This window comes from Festucalex cinctus, chromosome 13 (assembly GCF_051991245.1).
Source record: "Festucalex cinctus isolate MCC-2025b chromosome 13, RoL_Fcin_1.0, whole genome shotgun sequence".
Lineage (NCBI taxonomy): Eukaryota > Metazoa > Chordata > Actinopteri > Syngnathiformes > Syngnathidae > Festucalex > Festucalex cinctus.
In genome coordinates, this window is record NC_135423.1 from 5,292,928 (window position 1) to 5,308,222 (window position 15,295).

General features: G+C 43.2%; 1 protein-coding gene and 3 non-coding genes across 4 annotated transcripts; 1 reads left to right on the plus strand and 3 right to left on the minus strand.

Annotated features, from left to right (window-relative positions):
• Positions 1-99: 99 nt before the first annotated feature.
• On the plus strand, positions 100-8,593 carry iws1 (interacts with SUPT6H, CTD assembly factor 1). Its single transcript, XM_077541005.1, has 15 exons — positions 100-339; positions 846-928; positions 1,188-2,481; positions 2,925-2,984; positions 3,335-3,545; positions 3,679-3,736; positions 3,927-4,033; positions 4,750-4,900; positions 4,984-5,066; positions 5,180-5,309; positions 6,037-6,154; positions 6,241-6,352; positions 7,235-7,291; positions 7,744-7,855; positions 8,074-8,593. The coding sequence occupies exons 1-15, from the start codon at positions 297-299 to the stop codon at positions 8,197-8,199; spliced, it is 2,745 nt and encodes a 914-aa protein (XP_077397131.1). The 5' UTR covers positions 100-296; the 3' UTR covers positions 8,200-8,593.
• Positions 8,594-9,246: 653 nt separating this feature from the next.
• Positions 9,247-9,437, minus strand: LOC144000478 (U2 spliceosomal RNA). Its single transcript, XR_013278249.1, has one exon. It is a non-coding gene; the product is annotated as a U2 spliceosomal RNA (small nuclear RNA).
• Positions 9,438-10,685: 1,248 nt separating this feature from the next.
• LOC144000474 (U1 spliceosomal RNA) lies at positions 10,686-10,849 on the minus strand. Its single transcript, XR_013278245.1, has one exon. It is a non-coding gene; the product is annotated as a U1 spliceosomal RNA (small nuclear RNA).
• A 685-nt stretch (positions 10,850-11,534) lies between these two features.
• On the minus strand, positions 11,535-11,725 carry LOC144000477 (U2 spliceosomal RNA). The gene has a single exon (XR_013278248.1). It is a non-coding gene; the product is annotated as a U2 spliceosomal RNA (small nuclear RNA).
• Positions 11,726-15,295: the final 3,570 nt, after the last annotated feature.

Consider the following 15,295-nt stretch of genomic DNA (forward strand, 5'->3'; position numbering starts at 1 on the left):
GGTATTTGCTGTTTGTGCGATCTATGAATCATAAATAAAAAAAATAAAAAATAAAAGTTTGCCTGTTTGTTTGTAACGTCACTAGAAGGCGCCGGTGACCTCTGCGCATGCGTTTATGGCCAGGCCGCTCCATTTTAGCTCGTCGTCTTCCTACTTCAAGCGGGCACCGAGTTGGTAGCCTCCCGTCTTTTTTTCTTGATGTTTTCTTTGACTCCCTCGATTGAAACAAAGTGTGGCTAACAAAAGAGCTGTCTCACCTTGTTTTACTCTAAACTTGAAGCCGTCTTCGTCTTGAAATGGACGGAGAAGAGGACGAATTTATGTCTGGGAGCCATTCCGGTAAACACTTTTGTCTTTGATAATAACAACCTCGCGCAGTTCTTTCATAATACTAAATCTCATTCACGGTCGTGTGTACATCCAGTGTTTATTTTATTTTTACCACGTATGAAGAGACCTACTTATGTCTACTTTACACCTAGAAAGAAGTGTCTCATAAAATTCGTATTGTTCATCCACCAGTAAACGGTATAATTGGACGTCTTCCTCACGTATTTAAATGTGAAGTTGAGCCCATCTACAGTGTTGTGCTCAGAATCTCAACAAGTGTGACTTCCCAATGTGTCCCAATTGATTATGGATGTCTTGAATTTCAGTATTCAAGACCTGAATAGTTATTATGCAGTTGAACAATTTCGATTTATCTAGTAATGACGAATCTGCAAACACAATTAATGGACAAAGCTGGAATCAGGAGTCTGTTAATCTCCATGCCAGTTTAATCGTAACACTGCAGCCTACACATGAGGCTAAAACACTGTTTGTTTTAATGGTTTATTCCACAGATGACGGTGGTGGAACTCCAGTTCAGGATGAACATCAGGCGTCAGACGGCGAGGACATGAGCAGCGACAAACATCATTCTGAGGTCAGACTTAATGATCGTGTGTGATTCGTGTAAGCATGAATAAATAATGGATTATTTGCCATTTAAATTAATAATCTTTTAAAAAAATTTATTTTAACATACAATTTTCTTCAATTTGACTGAAACGGAAGCGCAATGCATGGATCTTTGTGCATAGCCATGAGGTTTACATCCTAATGGAGTGTCTTAACTTCTTCTGGTACTTGGGCTGTTTGCCAGAAGCAGGGCAGCGACATGATTTTATTGTTTGCGTCATCAGGACGAGGGCAGCAATGACGAGGAGGCGTCCTACAACAAACGGCGGGACAACAGTGACTCCGACAATGACGTCCGACGCGGTGACGACAGCGACTCCGAGGCTGAAGCGCCCCGTCACCATGGCGGCATCGGCCAGGGCAGCGACTCAGAGGCGGAGGCTCCCGTTCGCCGCAATGACGAGGGAAGCGACTCGGAGGCGGAGGCTCCCGTTCGCCGCAATGACCAGGGAAGCGACTCGGAGGCGGAGGCTCCCGTTTGCCGCAATGACCAGGGAAGCGACTCAGAATCTGAGGCTCCCGTTCGCCGTCATGACAAGGGGAGCGATTCAGAGACTGAGGCTCCCATTCGCCGCATTGACCATGGAAGCGACTCGGAGGCTGAGCATCCCGGTCGCCACGATGACCATGGAAGCGACTCGGAATCTGAGGCTCCCGTTCGCCGTCATGACAAGGGGAGCGATTCAGAGACTGAGGCTCCCATTCGCCGCATTGACCATGGAAGCGACTCGGAGGCTGAGCATCCCGGTCGCCACGATGACCATGGAAGCGACTCGGAATCTGAGGCTCCCGTTCGCCGTCATGACAAGGGGAGCGACTCAGAGACTGAGACTCCCGTTCGCCACATTGACCATGGAAGCGACTCAGAAGCTGAGCGTCCCGGTCGCCCCAATGACCAGGGAAGCGGCTCGGAATCTGAGGCTCCCATTCGCCGTCATGACAAGGGGAGCGACTCAGAGACTGAGGCGCCCGTTCGCCGCAACGACCGGGGGAGCGACTCGGAGGCGGAACGTCCAAGGCCCGCCGACAGCGACGATGATGACGACTCTGTGGGCAAACGCAGGATGAGCGTGTCTGAGGACGACGACAAAGCGTCGCTCAAACACGCCGCCTCGGACAACGAGGAAAGGGAGGCGGCGTCCCCTGTGAAGCGCCGGGGAAGCACCTCGGACATGGAGGAGGACGCCGGCAAAGCGGCGGCCGTGGAGAGTGGCTCTGATAACGAGGACGCCAAAGCTAAATCCGCTGCCGACAGTGACTCTGACGCGGAGACGCCGGCCAGACGCAAGGCGGCGGTGGCGCTGGACTCTGACGATGACTCCGACGTGCGACAGGGAGAGGTTGAGAAGGCGGGAGTAGGCAAGTGGAAGGCTGTCATGCGGTCGGACAGCGAGGATGACGAGGAGGACGACGGTGGCAAGGGAAGGAAGAACGCCGACAATGTCACGGGAAGTGATAGAGAAGCGCAAAATGCGCAGAAAGTCTTGGACAGCAGCGACTATGATGATGAGCAGCCAGGTAACAATGTCAAAACACTGACAACCTCCCCAAGGCTTCATTGTGTCATGTGTAGAAAATAGAATGAACAGTTGCTATCCATATCCAAGTCAAGAACAGTTGTAGGGATTTGGGGGAGGTGGCGGCATGGTGGTTTTGTGTGAAGTACATCTGTTTCACAGCTGAGAGGTCCGTGGCTGAGAGGTCCCTGGTTTGATCCTGGGCTCTGGCCTTCCTGTGTGTTTTTGTTGTATGTTTTTTTCTCCAACATACCAAAAGCATACATAAGCTTAGTTGTAGAGTCAAAATTTTACAAACGTGTAAATGTGAAGTGAACGAAAAGTCGTTTTGTGCCCTGACATTGAGGAGGTTGTGTTGATGCAAACATTACGTAACATTGTAAATGGAGGTGTTGATGGGTGCAATCAATCAGTCCATCAATAATGGATGTTCATGTGTTATAGTAAAGAGGAAGAAGGCCATCCTGTCAGACAGTGAGGAAGACGAGGAAACGGAAAAACCAGGTAAGATAATTGTTAGTTGCATTTAGTTAGCTTTTATTTATGAAAATGTTACTTTATTAATTAATTTGTCCTATGAAATAACTGATTTTATTATGTAAATAAAAACCATTTTTTACTGAAACATTTAACCCATTTTTTATATATTTTTTTAACAAATAAGTAGTTAATTAGAATTAAATAATATCTTCAATAATAGTACTAAAGATGTTTGAAATAATATTTTATTTTAGTTTACATCGACATTAAAATGTTTGTTGGTTTCTTTTCCATTTATGACTGTCCTGATCAAGCTGTCTGTTTTAAAACACTTAGTGGCACCAAAGTTTTCCAATCTGATCTTGTATCATCAGCTGTTAAGAGAAGTCGCGCAGTTTCCGATGACGACAACGACTCAGACAGTGACGGCGAGTCGGGCGGAATCGATAAGAGCATGGCGGCCAAGCTCCGGGAGCTGGGTTCCGACAGCAGCAGCGACGATGACGTCCGCAACAAGGCCGCGGCGGAGAACAAGGACGAGAAGGCGCTCTTTGGGAGCGACAGCGACGACGATGACAACCAGGAGTGAGTACTCTTCTGTTTTTATTTTTGTTTGTTTGTTTGTTTTATCTTTTTTTTTTTTTTTTAACCTTCAGTTCAGACCGGCGTGGCTTCAAGTGATTTAATATCTCTGATCTGATCCTTGTGCGTCTTTCAGGAAAATGATCGCAGACATCTTTGGAGAGTCTGGCGATGAGGAGGAGGAAGAGTTCACGGTGAGTATCACAGAGTGCACCTTTGTAGGAGGAAATTACATTTTGATGACAATCTGAATTAAGATGCAGATGAAGAAATACACTACTTTTTCCCCCTACTCTAATGTTCTTTTGTATCACATTTTTTTCAGTCTTTGTAAAGAATGGCAGATTCTATATGCTAATGCAACTTTTGTGTTTGTGTGCGCAGGGCTTCAACCAGGAGGACCTGGAGGGTGACAAGAAGGAGGCCATGGAGAAGCATCAGCAGGTGGACGACTCTGACTCTGATGAGGGCGTCCGGCGCGGAGGCCAAGAGTAAGTGATAGACAAGCGTGCACCACATCTGCCCCCTTGTCACACGTTCGAATGATAATATTTAAGCTTGGGCTACATAAACGGTAGGGATGTAACGATATCCAAACATCACGATACAATATTACGATATTGTGGGGAGGTTGGCGATATTTAAAAAAGGTCACAATATTGTAAAAAATAAAATAAAAAAATGAGCTCATACTAAAAAAGAGCACAATTTTGTGCTTTTATACATAACAGCAATGCTTCCTCAGCACAGGTGATGTCATCATCAGTTGACAGCAAGTAGAAAAATTACTCTTAAAAGTATTAAATGTACATGAAAAATAATGAAGTTTCCACATTAATTATAGACAAAATATTAACTTTTTACTGCTGAAAATGGCTCAATGAGTCAAGTACCCATTTCATACACAGTAAAAAAAAACTTTTTATTCAAAATAATAAATATATTACCACATTACACTTGTACTTGTTTTTTTAAGTTGAATACAAAGTGTCAATCAATTTTTTAAAAACAATTATTGTAATTTTTTTTTTTTTTTTTTTTTTTTTTTTTTTTTTTTTTTTTTTATGCGTTACACTACATATCTACAGCATATTGAATAGATTTTTGGCCAGTTGTATAAACGCAAGGTGAAGTGAAGCTCCCTCTTCTTTCCATTTTTCTGTATACATTGTTTGTAACGCTCCCTTTTCACTTTGTGCGTATTCAGCACCAGCTTCATGTCTGACTTTGACATCATGCTGGCTCGCAAGAAGGCCATGAGCGGCAAGCGGCGGCGCCACCGAGACGGCGGAACGTTTATCAGCGACGCTGACGACGTGGTCAGCGCCATGATCACCAAGATGAACGAGGCCGCAGAGGTCTGACCGGAAAATTACATCAAAACAAACTATAAGACGCATTCACTTATTAATATTACCGACGTCATTTCTTCTTGTTGCAGGAGGACAGAACGTTGAACAGCGCCAAGAAACCGGCGCTGAAGAAGCTCACTCTACTGCCTCAAGTGGTCATGCACCTAAAAAAGTATTTTTGTTTGTTTATTTATGAATTTACAGATACTATATAGTGATATATATGCAGATTTCTGCAAATGAATTATTGATCATGATCCAAAGTCCTCTTATGTGCTTTGTCAGGCAGGACCTAAAGGAGACGTTTATTGACAGCGGCGTCATGTCGGCCATCAAAGAGTGGATCAGCCCGCTTCCCGACAAGTCGCTGCCGGCACTTCGAATCCGAGAGGAGCTGCTCAGGATCCTGCAGGAAGTGAGATTAAAGTTGTATATAATAGGGTTGTGGATTGCTTTGTTTGAGCGCGTATGTCTGGGGCCTATTCACACTGGCTGCGGAACGGACGCGGTGCGTTTTCCGTACGGACGCCGCAAGGATCGAACGCATTCAAATTTACGTGTCAATTCACACCAACTGCGGTGTGGAACGACTGCGGCGATTATTTCAGAATAAAACCGTTTGCGAACTTGTTTTTTTGGGGGGAGGGGGCTAGCTCGCTACATAGCATGACATGAGTCGGACATTTAAGACAAAAAATTAGCTCATAATAAATTAAACATGACAAAATTACACTATTTAAACACAAAATGTATGTGCCGTATCATTATATAAGCCGCAGGGTTGAAAAGGTGTGGCAAAAGTTGAACGTTCGCGGTTGTGAACTCAACTCTCCAGCGTGAACCCCATGTGATCTTGGGATCTGTTGGGAGCAGATTTCCGGTCACGCGACACACGTGGTGTGAATTGCAGACCTTGCGGAAGCCGTGCGGAAAACGCACCTCGTCCTTTCCGCAGCCGGTGTGAATTGGGCTCATTGCCCCACTGGCACATCGTCTCGTTGCCATGGAGAAGACCTCAACCATGCTGCCACCTCTAGATGGGAGATTTGACCAGTAAAACCTGCATTGTGGTAACTGGTTACCTTGCAATCCCAACAGTTTTTTTTGTTTTTTTTTTGTTTTTTTTTTTTTTTGGCCTTCAGCTGCCCAGCGTCAGTCAGGAGACGCTGAAGCACAGCGGGATCGGTCGCGCCGTCATGTTCCTGTACAAGCACCCCAAAGAGTCCAGATCCAACAAAGACCTGGCCCTCAAGCTCATTAGTAAGTTGCCCCTCATCACACAGCCCGCTTTCTTTTTGGTCTTCAAATTCCCGCCAACCTGACTTCCCGCTGTTGCGGCGTCACAGACGAGTGGTCGCGGCCCATCTTCGGCCTGACGTCCAACTACAAGGGAATGACACGAGAGGAGCGGCAGCAGCGTGACCTGGACCAGCAGATGCCGCAGCGCAGGCGACTCAGGTAGCTCCGGCGCTTACTTCCTGTTTCTCGGCTGCACTTCCTGTTGTTTCCTTTTTCACCTGTAATACGCTGACTTGCTTCATCATCATCATCGTCATCATCACGTGTTACACAACAGTAAGGCTGGGCGAAATGGCCTTAGACTATGTCAGTTTTTTCGTTCAATCAAACATCACCAATGGAAGAAAAATCAAATGGCTTTTTTTTTCCCCTTTGACAAATAAACGTGAACTAATCGATAAATGGATCATTGGCCCAGCCCTACTATCCATCGCTTTCCTCCTTTTTCCTACTCTTCCTCTTCTTCATCCTCCTCAGTCGGCCTCAGAAGGTAGAGAGGGTGGAGGAACCGGACGTCTTCTCTCCACCCAGCAGGTTCTCTCATCGCTACCGCATGTTACATGTCAACAACATGTGACCGCCTCAACTCGACTTGCTTGTTTCTCATTCCTATCGCCTTATTTGGGAGCTCGGAGGGTGTGGCTATTGACGGGGCCCCAAATAGCGACGTGGAAGGTTTTGGTTGATGTCCAAATTGGATGAGTTTTGAGGTGTTAGCTCAGAGGTAGCACTGTAATGCTAACTGTTGCGTTGCGTTGATGAATTAGATGTGTTGTTGCTTGTTCACCAACACACGTGTGCACCAATCCACCATCGCAGGTCTGAAGTGACCAACACCCATCTGGGACACTTTTTTTTAATAGAACATTTCGATCCAGTAGTAAAACTGTAACTCATGGTGGTCCAAACACGTGTATTTGGGTGTGACGTCTCACCGGCTGATTTGCAGTGGACGGTAACCGCATGAGAGTTGGGCTGAGCAGATCCGGTCGTGTCCACGCTGACCTTGTTTTTTGTTTTTTTCCTTCTTTGTCTCCTCAGTGCTGGAGGTCAGACTCCCCGTCGAGACCTGGAGAAACAGTTGACGGGAGAGGAGAAGTAAGATTAGTGGAGAACATTGGACTGCAACTGTTGTTTCAGTGTGATCTGGTGCCTCTGTTACCATGGTAACGCGCTCCTGTGTTGTTTGAATGAGAAGTGATGGGCGTGTTGCCATGACAAATGCACCAATAGCATCTTTTCCAGACGAGAGAAGTGCTTATATTTGAGTACTTGCTGTTAATGCCATTATGTCTTGCTATTGTGATGACAATTTTTTATTTTTAAGCATCAATGATTTAAAAAAAAAAAAAAAAAAAATACTCAAGGTATCTTATTCACACTTTTAAAATCAGTAAAACTGCATTTTTGCAAGGTGGGCCTCCGATTTCTATTTATTTATTTAAACAAAATAAAATGACAACATAAGGCAAAAAAATAATGTAAAATGAAGACATTGAGATGATTAATTCTTTGGAAATGTTTTAATGTGCTTGTGCTCTTGCCCGCAGGGCGCTCCGACCAGGCGACCCGGGCTTTTGCGCCAGGGCTCGAGTACCGATGCCCTCCAACAAAGACTACGTTGTCCGACCCAAATGGAACGTGGAGATGGAGTCCAGCAGGGTGACCGACTGACCGACTTTTTATGTTTTTAAACCTTTTCACAATCATAATCTTCGACGGAGGTTTACAAACTATAATGTAGGGCTGGCTTGAAAGAATGGTTTTAGAAACAATTAGCCTATCAATTAATTTAATTGATTACTTGGTTTATTTTAATAAAAAAAATAATCTAAAATGCCTGACAAAATAGGTAAAATGAGTTCCATGTTTCTCCCCAGGGTCCCATGAAGAAGGGGATGTCCCGGGTGGACAAGCAGATGCGTCGCTTTGCAGACATCCGCCGCCTCACCAAGACGGGACACGCCGTTAAAATCAGTGTGGAGGGAAATCGGATGCCACTCTGATTTGCTATAGGAATTATTTTCATTTATTTGCTTCTTTCACTTTATTTTTTATTTTTGGTTCAATTCTCCAATGTTGCCGTTTTTAAGTCCCATCCATTCATTAGGACTGTCCGCTTGGTCACATGGTCTCAGTTGTCGCCATCTTAAATTAAAATATGCTGCCCTCTATTCTGAAGGACTGGAGTGTCAAATTGTCTTTGCCTGAGAGAGGCAGAAATGACACGAGAGGTCACCAGTGATGTCACATCCTCTCTGCTGCTGCTGCTCCATGGAGGCCTCCTCAAGTAATACTGATGTCCCAGCGTGTCCAGAGTTACTTTGTAGAGCCTTTCTGTGCACTGTTCTTTTCGGGTCCAGGATATTTTCTAAATAAAAACAAAAAATGGAAAAACAACTGGCATCTTCTTCGCACATATGCTGAGATAAGATTAGATCATTGTCATCGTAATATGATCTGTTCATGTTCCTGAAACACCCAGTGCTCATGTTAACATCAGGGGAAGACTTGAGATGAACAGATTGTAACATACCAGACGTGTCCTGCTCTGGATAAACCTGTGTGATGCTAGAAATTCCGCATTCTACAGGAAGTAACGAATATTTAAAAAATACATTTTTGTGACATCAACGCAACGCATTGCAGTTGTGGCGGGAAGAACCGCGTAGGTAGCTAACGTATCATGAAACAGAAATGACAATGATTCTGTCTTGTTAGAAACCTCCGTAATTCCCATGACTGTCGAGTGAACAACTACTTGAACATCCAACGAGAATCAACACAGGAAGCAATGTTCGAAGTGGTTAGAGACCGACCATCATGACGTCTTCACAGCTGGTAGGGACGTATTATGTTTGTGTGTGCCATTGTTAGCTTGCTGTTAGAAGTTACACAAGTTATCCCTGCTAAAAACAATGCCCGGCCACTTTAAGATAGCCATTCCGTAAAGCATAAATAGTTGTATATTAAGAACAAGTTCTTTTGGAATCACTGATAGAGAACCTGAGTGCAGAACGCCAGTATGGCTTTTTATTTACTTTCACATGTTCAGGGAGTGCACCGTTCCTGGAGATACTGCAATACCAGGTCGATGCGTGGAGTGGACGGAGCAAGCCCCTATTCCATCTCCCAGTTCCAAAAATCAATTTAATATATGGTCCCCGGATAGGGGACGTATCAGATATTAAACTGATAAGAACAGATACTACACTTGATCTTAGCCAAAAGGCCGAGAAGCGATACCTACAATTTGACAGTTTTAAAGACTTAATTCCAAAGACTACAACTTTAGGTTGCGGTTGCACACCTCGACCGACACGTCAAACAACAACTATAAACTGTTTAGAACGATAATGCGTCAACTGCGTTGTTTTCAACCTGTGCATCGAACGTTTTGAATATTAACGTTTTCAAATGTTCGTGTGTTTGTGTATGTTTCCTGTCACGTGGTTCACCTCTACCCAATAGAATTCGGCAATAAACCATGGATGAATAAACAACTCCTTATGCCGTATGAAAATAGATTTTAAAAGCTGAGGAAAATAATGAGTGATTTGGAATAACAATCGGTTGGTATAATGCTGTGGTTGACTGAAAGCAGAGTATCTGTTTGACCAACATTTTGACAAAAAGACATTATGCGGCTACTACTTCCTGTTTCCTGCATTCTGGCAAAATGACAGGAGCACTCGACCGCCATCAACGCAGTGGAGGTGAACGACAACAACTGACCTGTATGTATGACTCGATAGCCGATAGCCCATACACACACACACACGTTTCCTCATGTACTAAACAACATTAAGCATATAATTTAGACATGTATTTAAGGTAAGTTGTAAAATGTCTGAAGTCCTCCTTATGTTTAATAAATTAAAAACACCATAAATCATGCTGTTTCTACTAAGTACTGTATCAAATGTTCTCCAATTTCGATACTGTAAATGTGTAGACTTTTTTTTTTTTTTTTTCAACCTCCAGTCGACGTCACGTTTAAGTGCGCCCCTTGCGTTGGAGGGCAGGGTGTCAATTTGTTTGTTAGCAGCTAGCAAGCTAAGACAGCTTGAAAACTTTTATATACAGCAAGACAAGTATATCCGGACACAAACAATTTAATGAATGATAATTTACACCATGAAAGTAGTGATTGACACAATGTTTCCACCAAAAACAACATACATTAACCTTCCGCTTCCTCTTTGCCTTCCAACAAACTCCCTTTATGTAGCTAGCGGCTCCAAATGACTGGTGTCAATGAGTCACAGTAATGTAGTGTCCTACTCGGGACGTTTTTTTTGTGACACTTGACATACGTCCCACCTTTTAACGAAAACGCTCGCCGAAAATCAAGCTCTGTATATTCATTTGTTATGTGATGTTTGCCCTCCGGGAAGTGCAACGGAAGCTAAGCAGTGACGTCAGCTGGTAATAAATAAATATTAAAAGAAAATACACTATTTTATTATGGGTGTTTTCATTTACAGTTTAACAGGGGATAGCGCGAACGCAGTCCCCCACTACCACAAATTATGCAGTCGAGATTCCCACATTTGGGGAATTCGCAGAGGTCAGCACAGCCGGAGTGCAATGGCTGAGCCTCGCCCTGGGTGAACCACCTTCTTGATCATGGTATCTCCCCTGCCAGGTAAGTATGAGTTGGACAGCTCACCAACGCCGACGTCTTTAGCGCACACACCGTCTTCAGTCATGGTCTCTTTTGGTACACACGTGAAAAACACACACGCACACAACGCTTGATGCGGAAGCACTCGCTCGCACACGGTATTAAAGAGTCATTAACCAGTTATTAACATGAACTAAACAATTGTCAAATTAGGTTTTAAGAAGCTGCAAAAATCTTCCCATAATGCATTGCTCTTTATTCACAGTCCGATCCTCACGCACTCTCACTTGCTGTGTATGAATAAATTACCGCTTCTGACATCTAGTGGTGTGTAGCAAATATTACACTCCTCAACAACAAGACCGTTTTTTTGTGTTATGTGCGGTCTTTAATATTGTAAATTTGTAAATTCATTATTCATACTAGCCTAGGTCATACATTGTAAACATGTTTTTATCTGGGCATAGCATTTCTGGGGTATATTCAAGATAAATATTCTCGAGAAAAGTATTATCCCATAAGAACTACATTCAAAAAGTAAAAGCAATGATATATATATTTCCGCTCCTGTTACCATGGCGGCAAACGTTGCACAACCGTCTCCACAGATTATCACACACTTTAGTTTTCGATATTAAGCCAATTCAACAACAAAACGTAAAAACTTGGAAAACTCACTAAAAAAAGCTTATAAAATTTAACTTAACATGTATGTGGGGGTGCACCGTTCCTGGAGGTACTGCAATACCAGGTCGATGCGTGGAGTGGACGGAGCAAGCCCCTATTCCATCTCCCAGTTCCAAAAATCAATTTAATATATGGTCCCCGGATAGGGGACGTATCAGATATTAAACTGATAAGAACAGATACTACACTTGATCTTAGCCAAAAGGCCGAGAAGCGATACCGTCAATTGAGACACATTACTATTTCACTTCCGACACGATGAGCTAAAGTGACGGTGACGTCTGTCAAATACACACACAACGACATACATTTATCGCGAAACAACAACTAAACACACTGTGAATGATAATAGGACAAAAGCGCTGCTTTTCTGCCTTTAAATAATGCAACGATTGCGTCGAAAATGTAGAGACGATTGGATCACGTGACACACGTTGGTCCAATAGAAAAACGGCAATACATTTATATCATTTAATGGAGTCACAACGTTCAGACAAGAAAATTGTGATTTTCAGTAATATTTACGCAGTGTTAATCATAATGGATCATGTTTTTTTTTTTTAAACCCTTAATGAAACCTGCTGGGGAACTCCCTTGCAAGTCACGTGATACATGCCAGCCACATACAAATTCAGCGCCGATAAATGTATCTTGTATAATAGCGTCAAACCAGCCAAATATACAACCAAAGGGAAAAAAAACGCTTTCGTTCGTAAGAATGTGTGGCTGACATTTTTTAAGTGACGTTCAGGGTTATCCTGGACGTCTCAGTGAAGGAAACTATCACAATAACACATTATTTAGAATAAATCAATCAAGCACTTTTTTTTTGCTTCATTTAAAATACTAAAGGACATCTCATACTAGAATGCATTTTTTTTCTTTCATGTGGGCAAAATTACTCTGTTTAATTTAATCTTTAATCTTGTTATATGACTCTCAAATGATGGGGGGTGAAAATAATTTTGTTGAAGTAGTTTTTGCAGTTTTTGCAAAAAAAAAAAAAAATTATTGGAAAAAAACTGCTGAAAATTTAATTGAAAAAAAAAATATTAAAAAAAAATTAACAAAAATATTGTTAACAAAAAATATTGAACTTGTACTTTTTGAATGAGTGATTTTTTTTCTACATTAAAAATAAATGCACGTAAAATTCTGAAAAATGAAGCTTTCTTCCGGGAAAACTAGAACCATTGTAGTACGAGTACGACAGCATCATTTTTCTGGTGAAACTGTAACTTTATTCCCGTAGATGAAGTGATTTAATTTTGTATTGTGTTGTATGAATGAAGCAGTTAAGCAGAGCCAACAGAAACCGCAACTCAAAGCGGCTCGCTCACTTTTCCTCGACCGGATAGCTTCAGTTTCAGAGCTGCACAAAAGCCACAAAGAGTGACACACTCGTGAACGGTCATCTCAACTGCGCTACTGTACGACTGCATTGACAAATACAATAGAGCACCTCTTGTATTATATTGTGTAGTTATGTTAACTAAAGGCAGCACGGTGCACTAGTGATTTCCATTTCTGCCTCACAGCCTTGAATTGGGAGAGACAAGAAATTGTCTTAAATCATTTGTTTGTTTGTTTGTTTTTTTGTTTTTTTACCACAACATTTTATTTGTGATGAAGGTTGAGTGGAATGTATGTCAACACTCAGATGGAATTCAACACTTCTGCTGAACTGGTTATTAATTACACTGTACTTGTTGGCTAAGCTGCTACCGCTAATGCTAAGCTAATGGCGGTATTGTACTGTATTGTTTACAGTGTGCGTGCGTGTGTCAAAGTTTTCCACTATTGAGTTGCGCGCTTAATACACGCGCCTGCTGACATCTGATCCAAAGAACTCAAACACTCACTGTTCTCCTCAAACATTTGCGTGTATTTTGTATTGTTTCCCGCGGTGTATTGGACATTCTTTAGTCTAGTCGAGTTCTTTGGTGAAATAAACTTCACATGTTTCTTGGCGCAGTTGTTCCACATTGTTCTTTTATGTTTCTTACATATTTTGGGGAGTATTTTGCGTTGTTCTTTAGTGAATTTTAGCGTGTTTCTGTGCACTCACGTGTTGACTGATGTTAGCATTTAGCATGTTGTTGTATGCAGTTACTCATCCTGACAACTTCATTTATGTATAGATTAGAGTTTTTTTTATGGTTTAGGGTGAATTAGATTTTTGGTTTAACGGTCAGGGTTCTGTCTTAGGGTAGAGTGTTAGCTAGGGTTGCCAACTTTCTCATCCCGAAATTAGGGACAGGTGCACGGAACGGTGTCATGGTGGTGTGAGCATGATGTGTGAAATCAGTGTATATTTTGATTAGATTCCAAATGCACAAAGTTTGTACATTCGCTTTAATCCTTATTGCAGGCCATCTTTATGTAACCTCATACAAAACCTCAAAGAAACCACAATTTGCCTCTTTATCTAAAAAAAAACAGGTTCCAAAAAATTTATTATTATTATTATTATTATTATTATTTTCTAGCCACTTACGCAGTATAAGCCACTACAACAAATGCACGTGACGATGCCTGATGCCTGTGATTGGCTGACAGGTGCCGTGCTTCGTGACATTGCCGTTTTAGCTGATCTAGGACCTGTCGAGTGCGGTTTGCCGTGTTAAGCGCTGATTGCGAAACTTGCCAGCAAGCTAAATTCTCGCAATATTTGTTCATAAATAGTACGAGAAAACATCTTGTATTGTTCCCACTGATACGTTCGCAACCGACGTATTAACATCGGCGTTTAGAGTGTAGGCGACATGAAGCTGAGACGAAACCAGGAAGTGCCTCTCTCTCTCTAGTTGCCTCTCTTACCTTGCAAGATCTCCACATAACGTCACACCCAGCGACTCATTTTATTGGCTACGAGCGACTTCCTTGTCACTTGTCAACCTACGGGAGCAGCCGTGGTCCAAAAATGGCAAAAATGCCGTTTGCTGCATTTCGTGTAAGAATTGAGAATTATTTTACGGGACCTTTGAGGTCCCGTACGGGACATAACAATTTAGCCCAAAATACGGGGCGTCCCGGCTAATACGAGACAATTGGCAACCCTTGTATTAGCAGTGAGGCTTTTAGGGATTAGGCCAATGTAAGGTTAGTGTTAGCTGAAAAGCCTTTCTCCATGCACTTAGGTCCTCCACGAAAACCCGTGAAAAATATTCACCCAGCCGTCAATGATCATTTATGAAGGTGCATCAAAGGATATAAAATGAATCTTCCGTCTGCCAACCCACGACAGCATTATTTTTGGTCTGCACGCCTCTGAGAAGTAGAGTTGTGAGAAATGTAGACTCATTACTTTTTTTTTTTTTTTTGGTTAGGGTGGGTAGTGGGCGTCATACTGTAGGACCTGTCGAGCGTTCAAGCTGTCAACTTGCTGAAGAACGCTCGTCCGAGGACGGATTGAGTTTCGTGTCCGTCCTCCTTAATGACCCGTCAGCGGAGAGGGTCCCCGCGTGATCTCTGTGTGATCCCCACCACACCCTCCTTCACATTCCCGCGTTCCGCTCAAATGCGACCAATCTGGCTGACATCTGCGGCCCCCCCGCCCAGGGCTAACCGTGTTATTAGCGACAGACCACTCGGACATCCCGGCTTCCGCGCGGCCTCCCCGACGTATCTCGAGGGACCGGGCTCGCTCTTTCGGGGACCCCAAGGGAGATGAACTCTCTCTATTGTTACATGCAGTGGGAGAAGTGGGGAGGCGGGGGTCTCCGGGGACCACCAACTGTTGTGAAACACCAGGAGGCGGTACTCTGTCCAAGCTTGTAAGTGAGCTA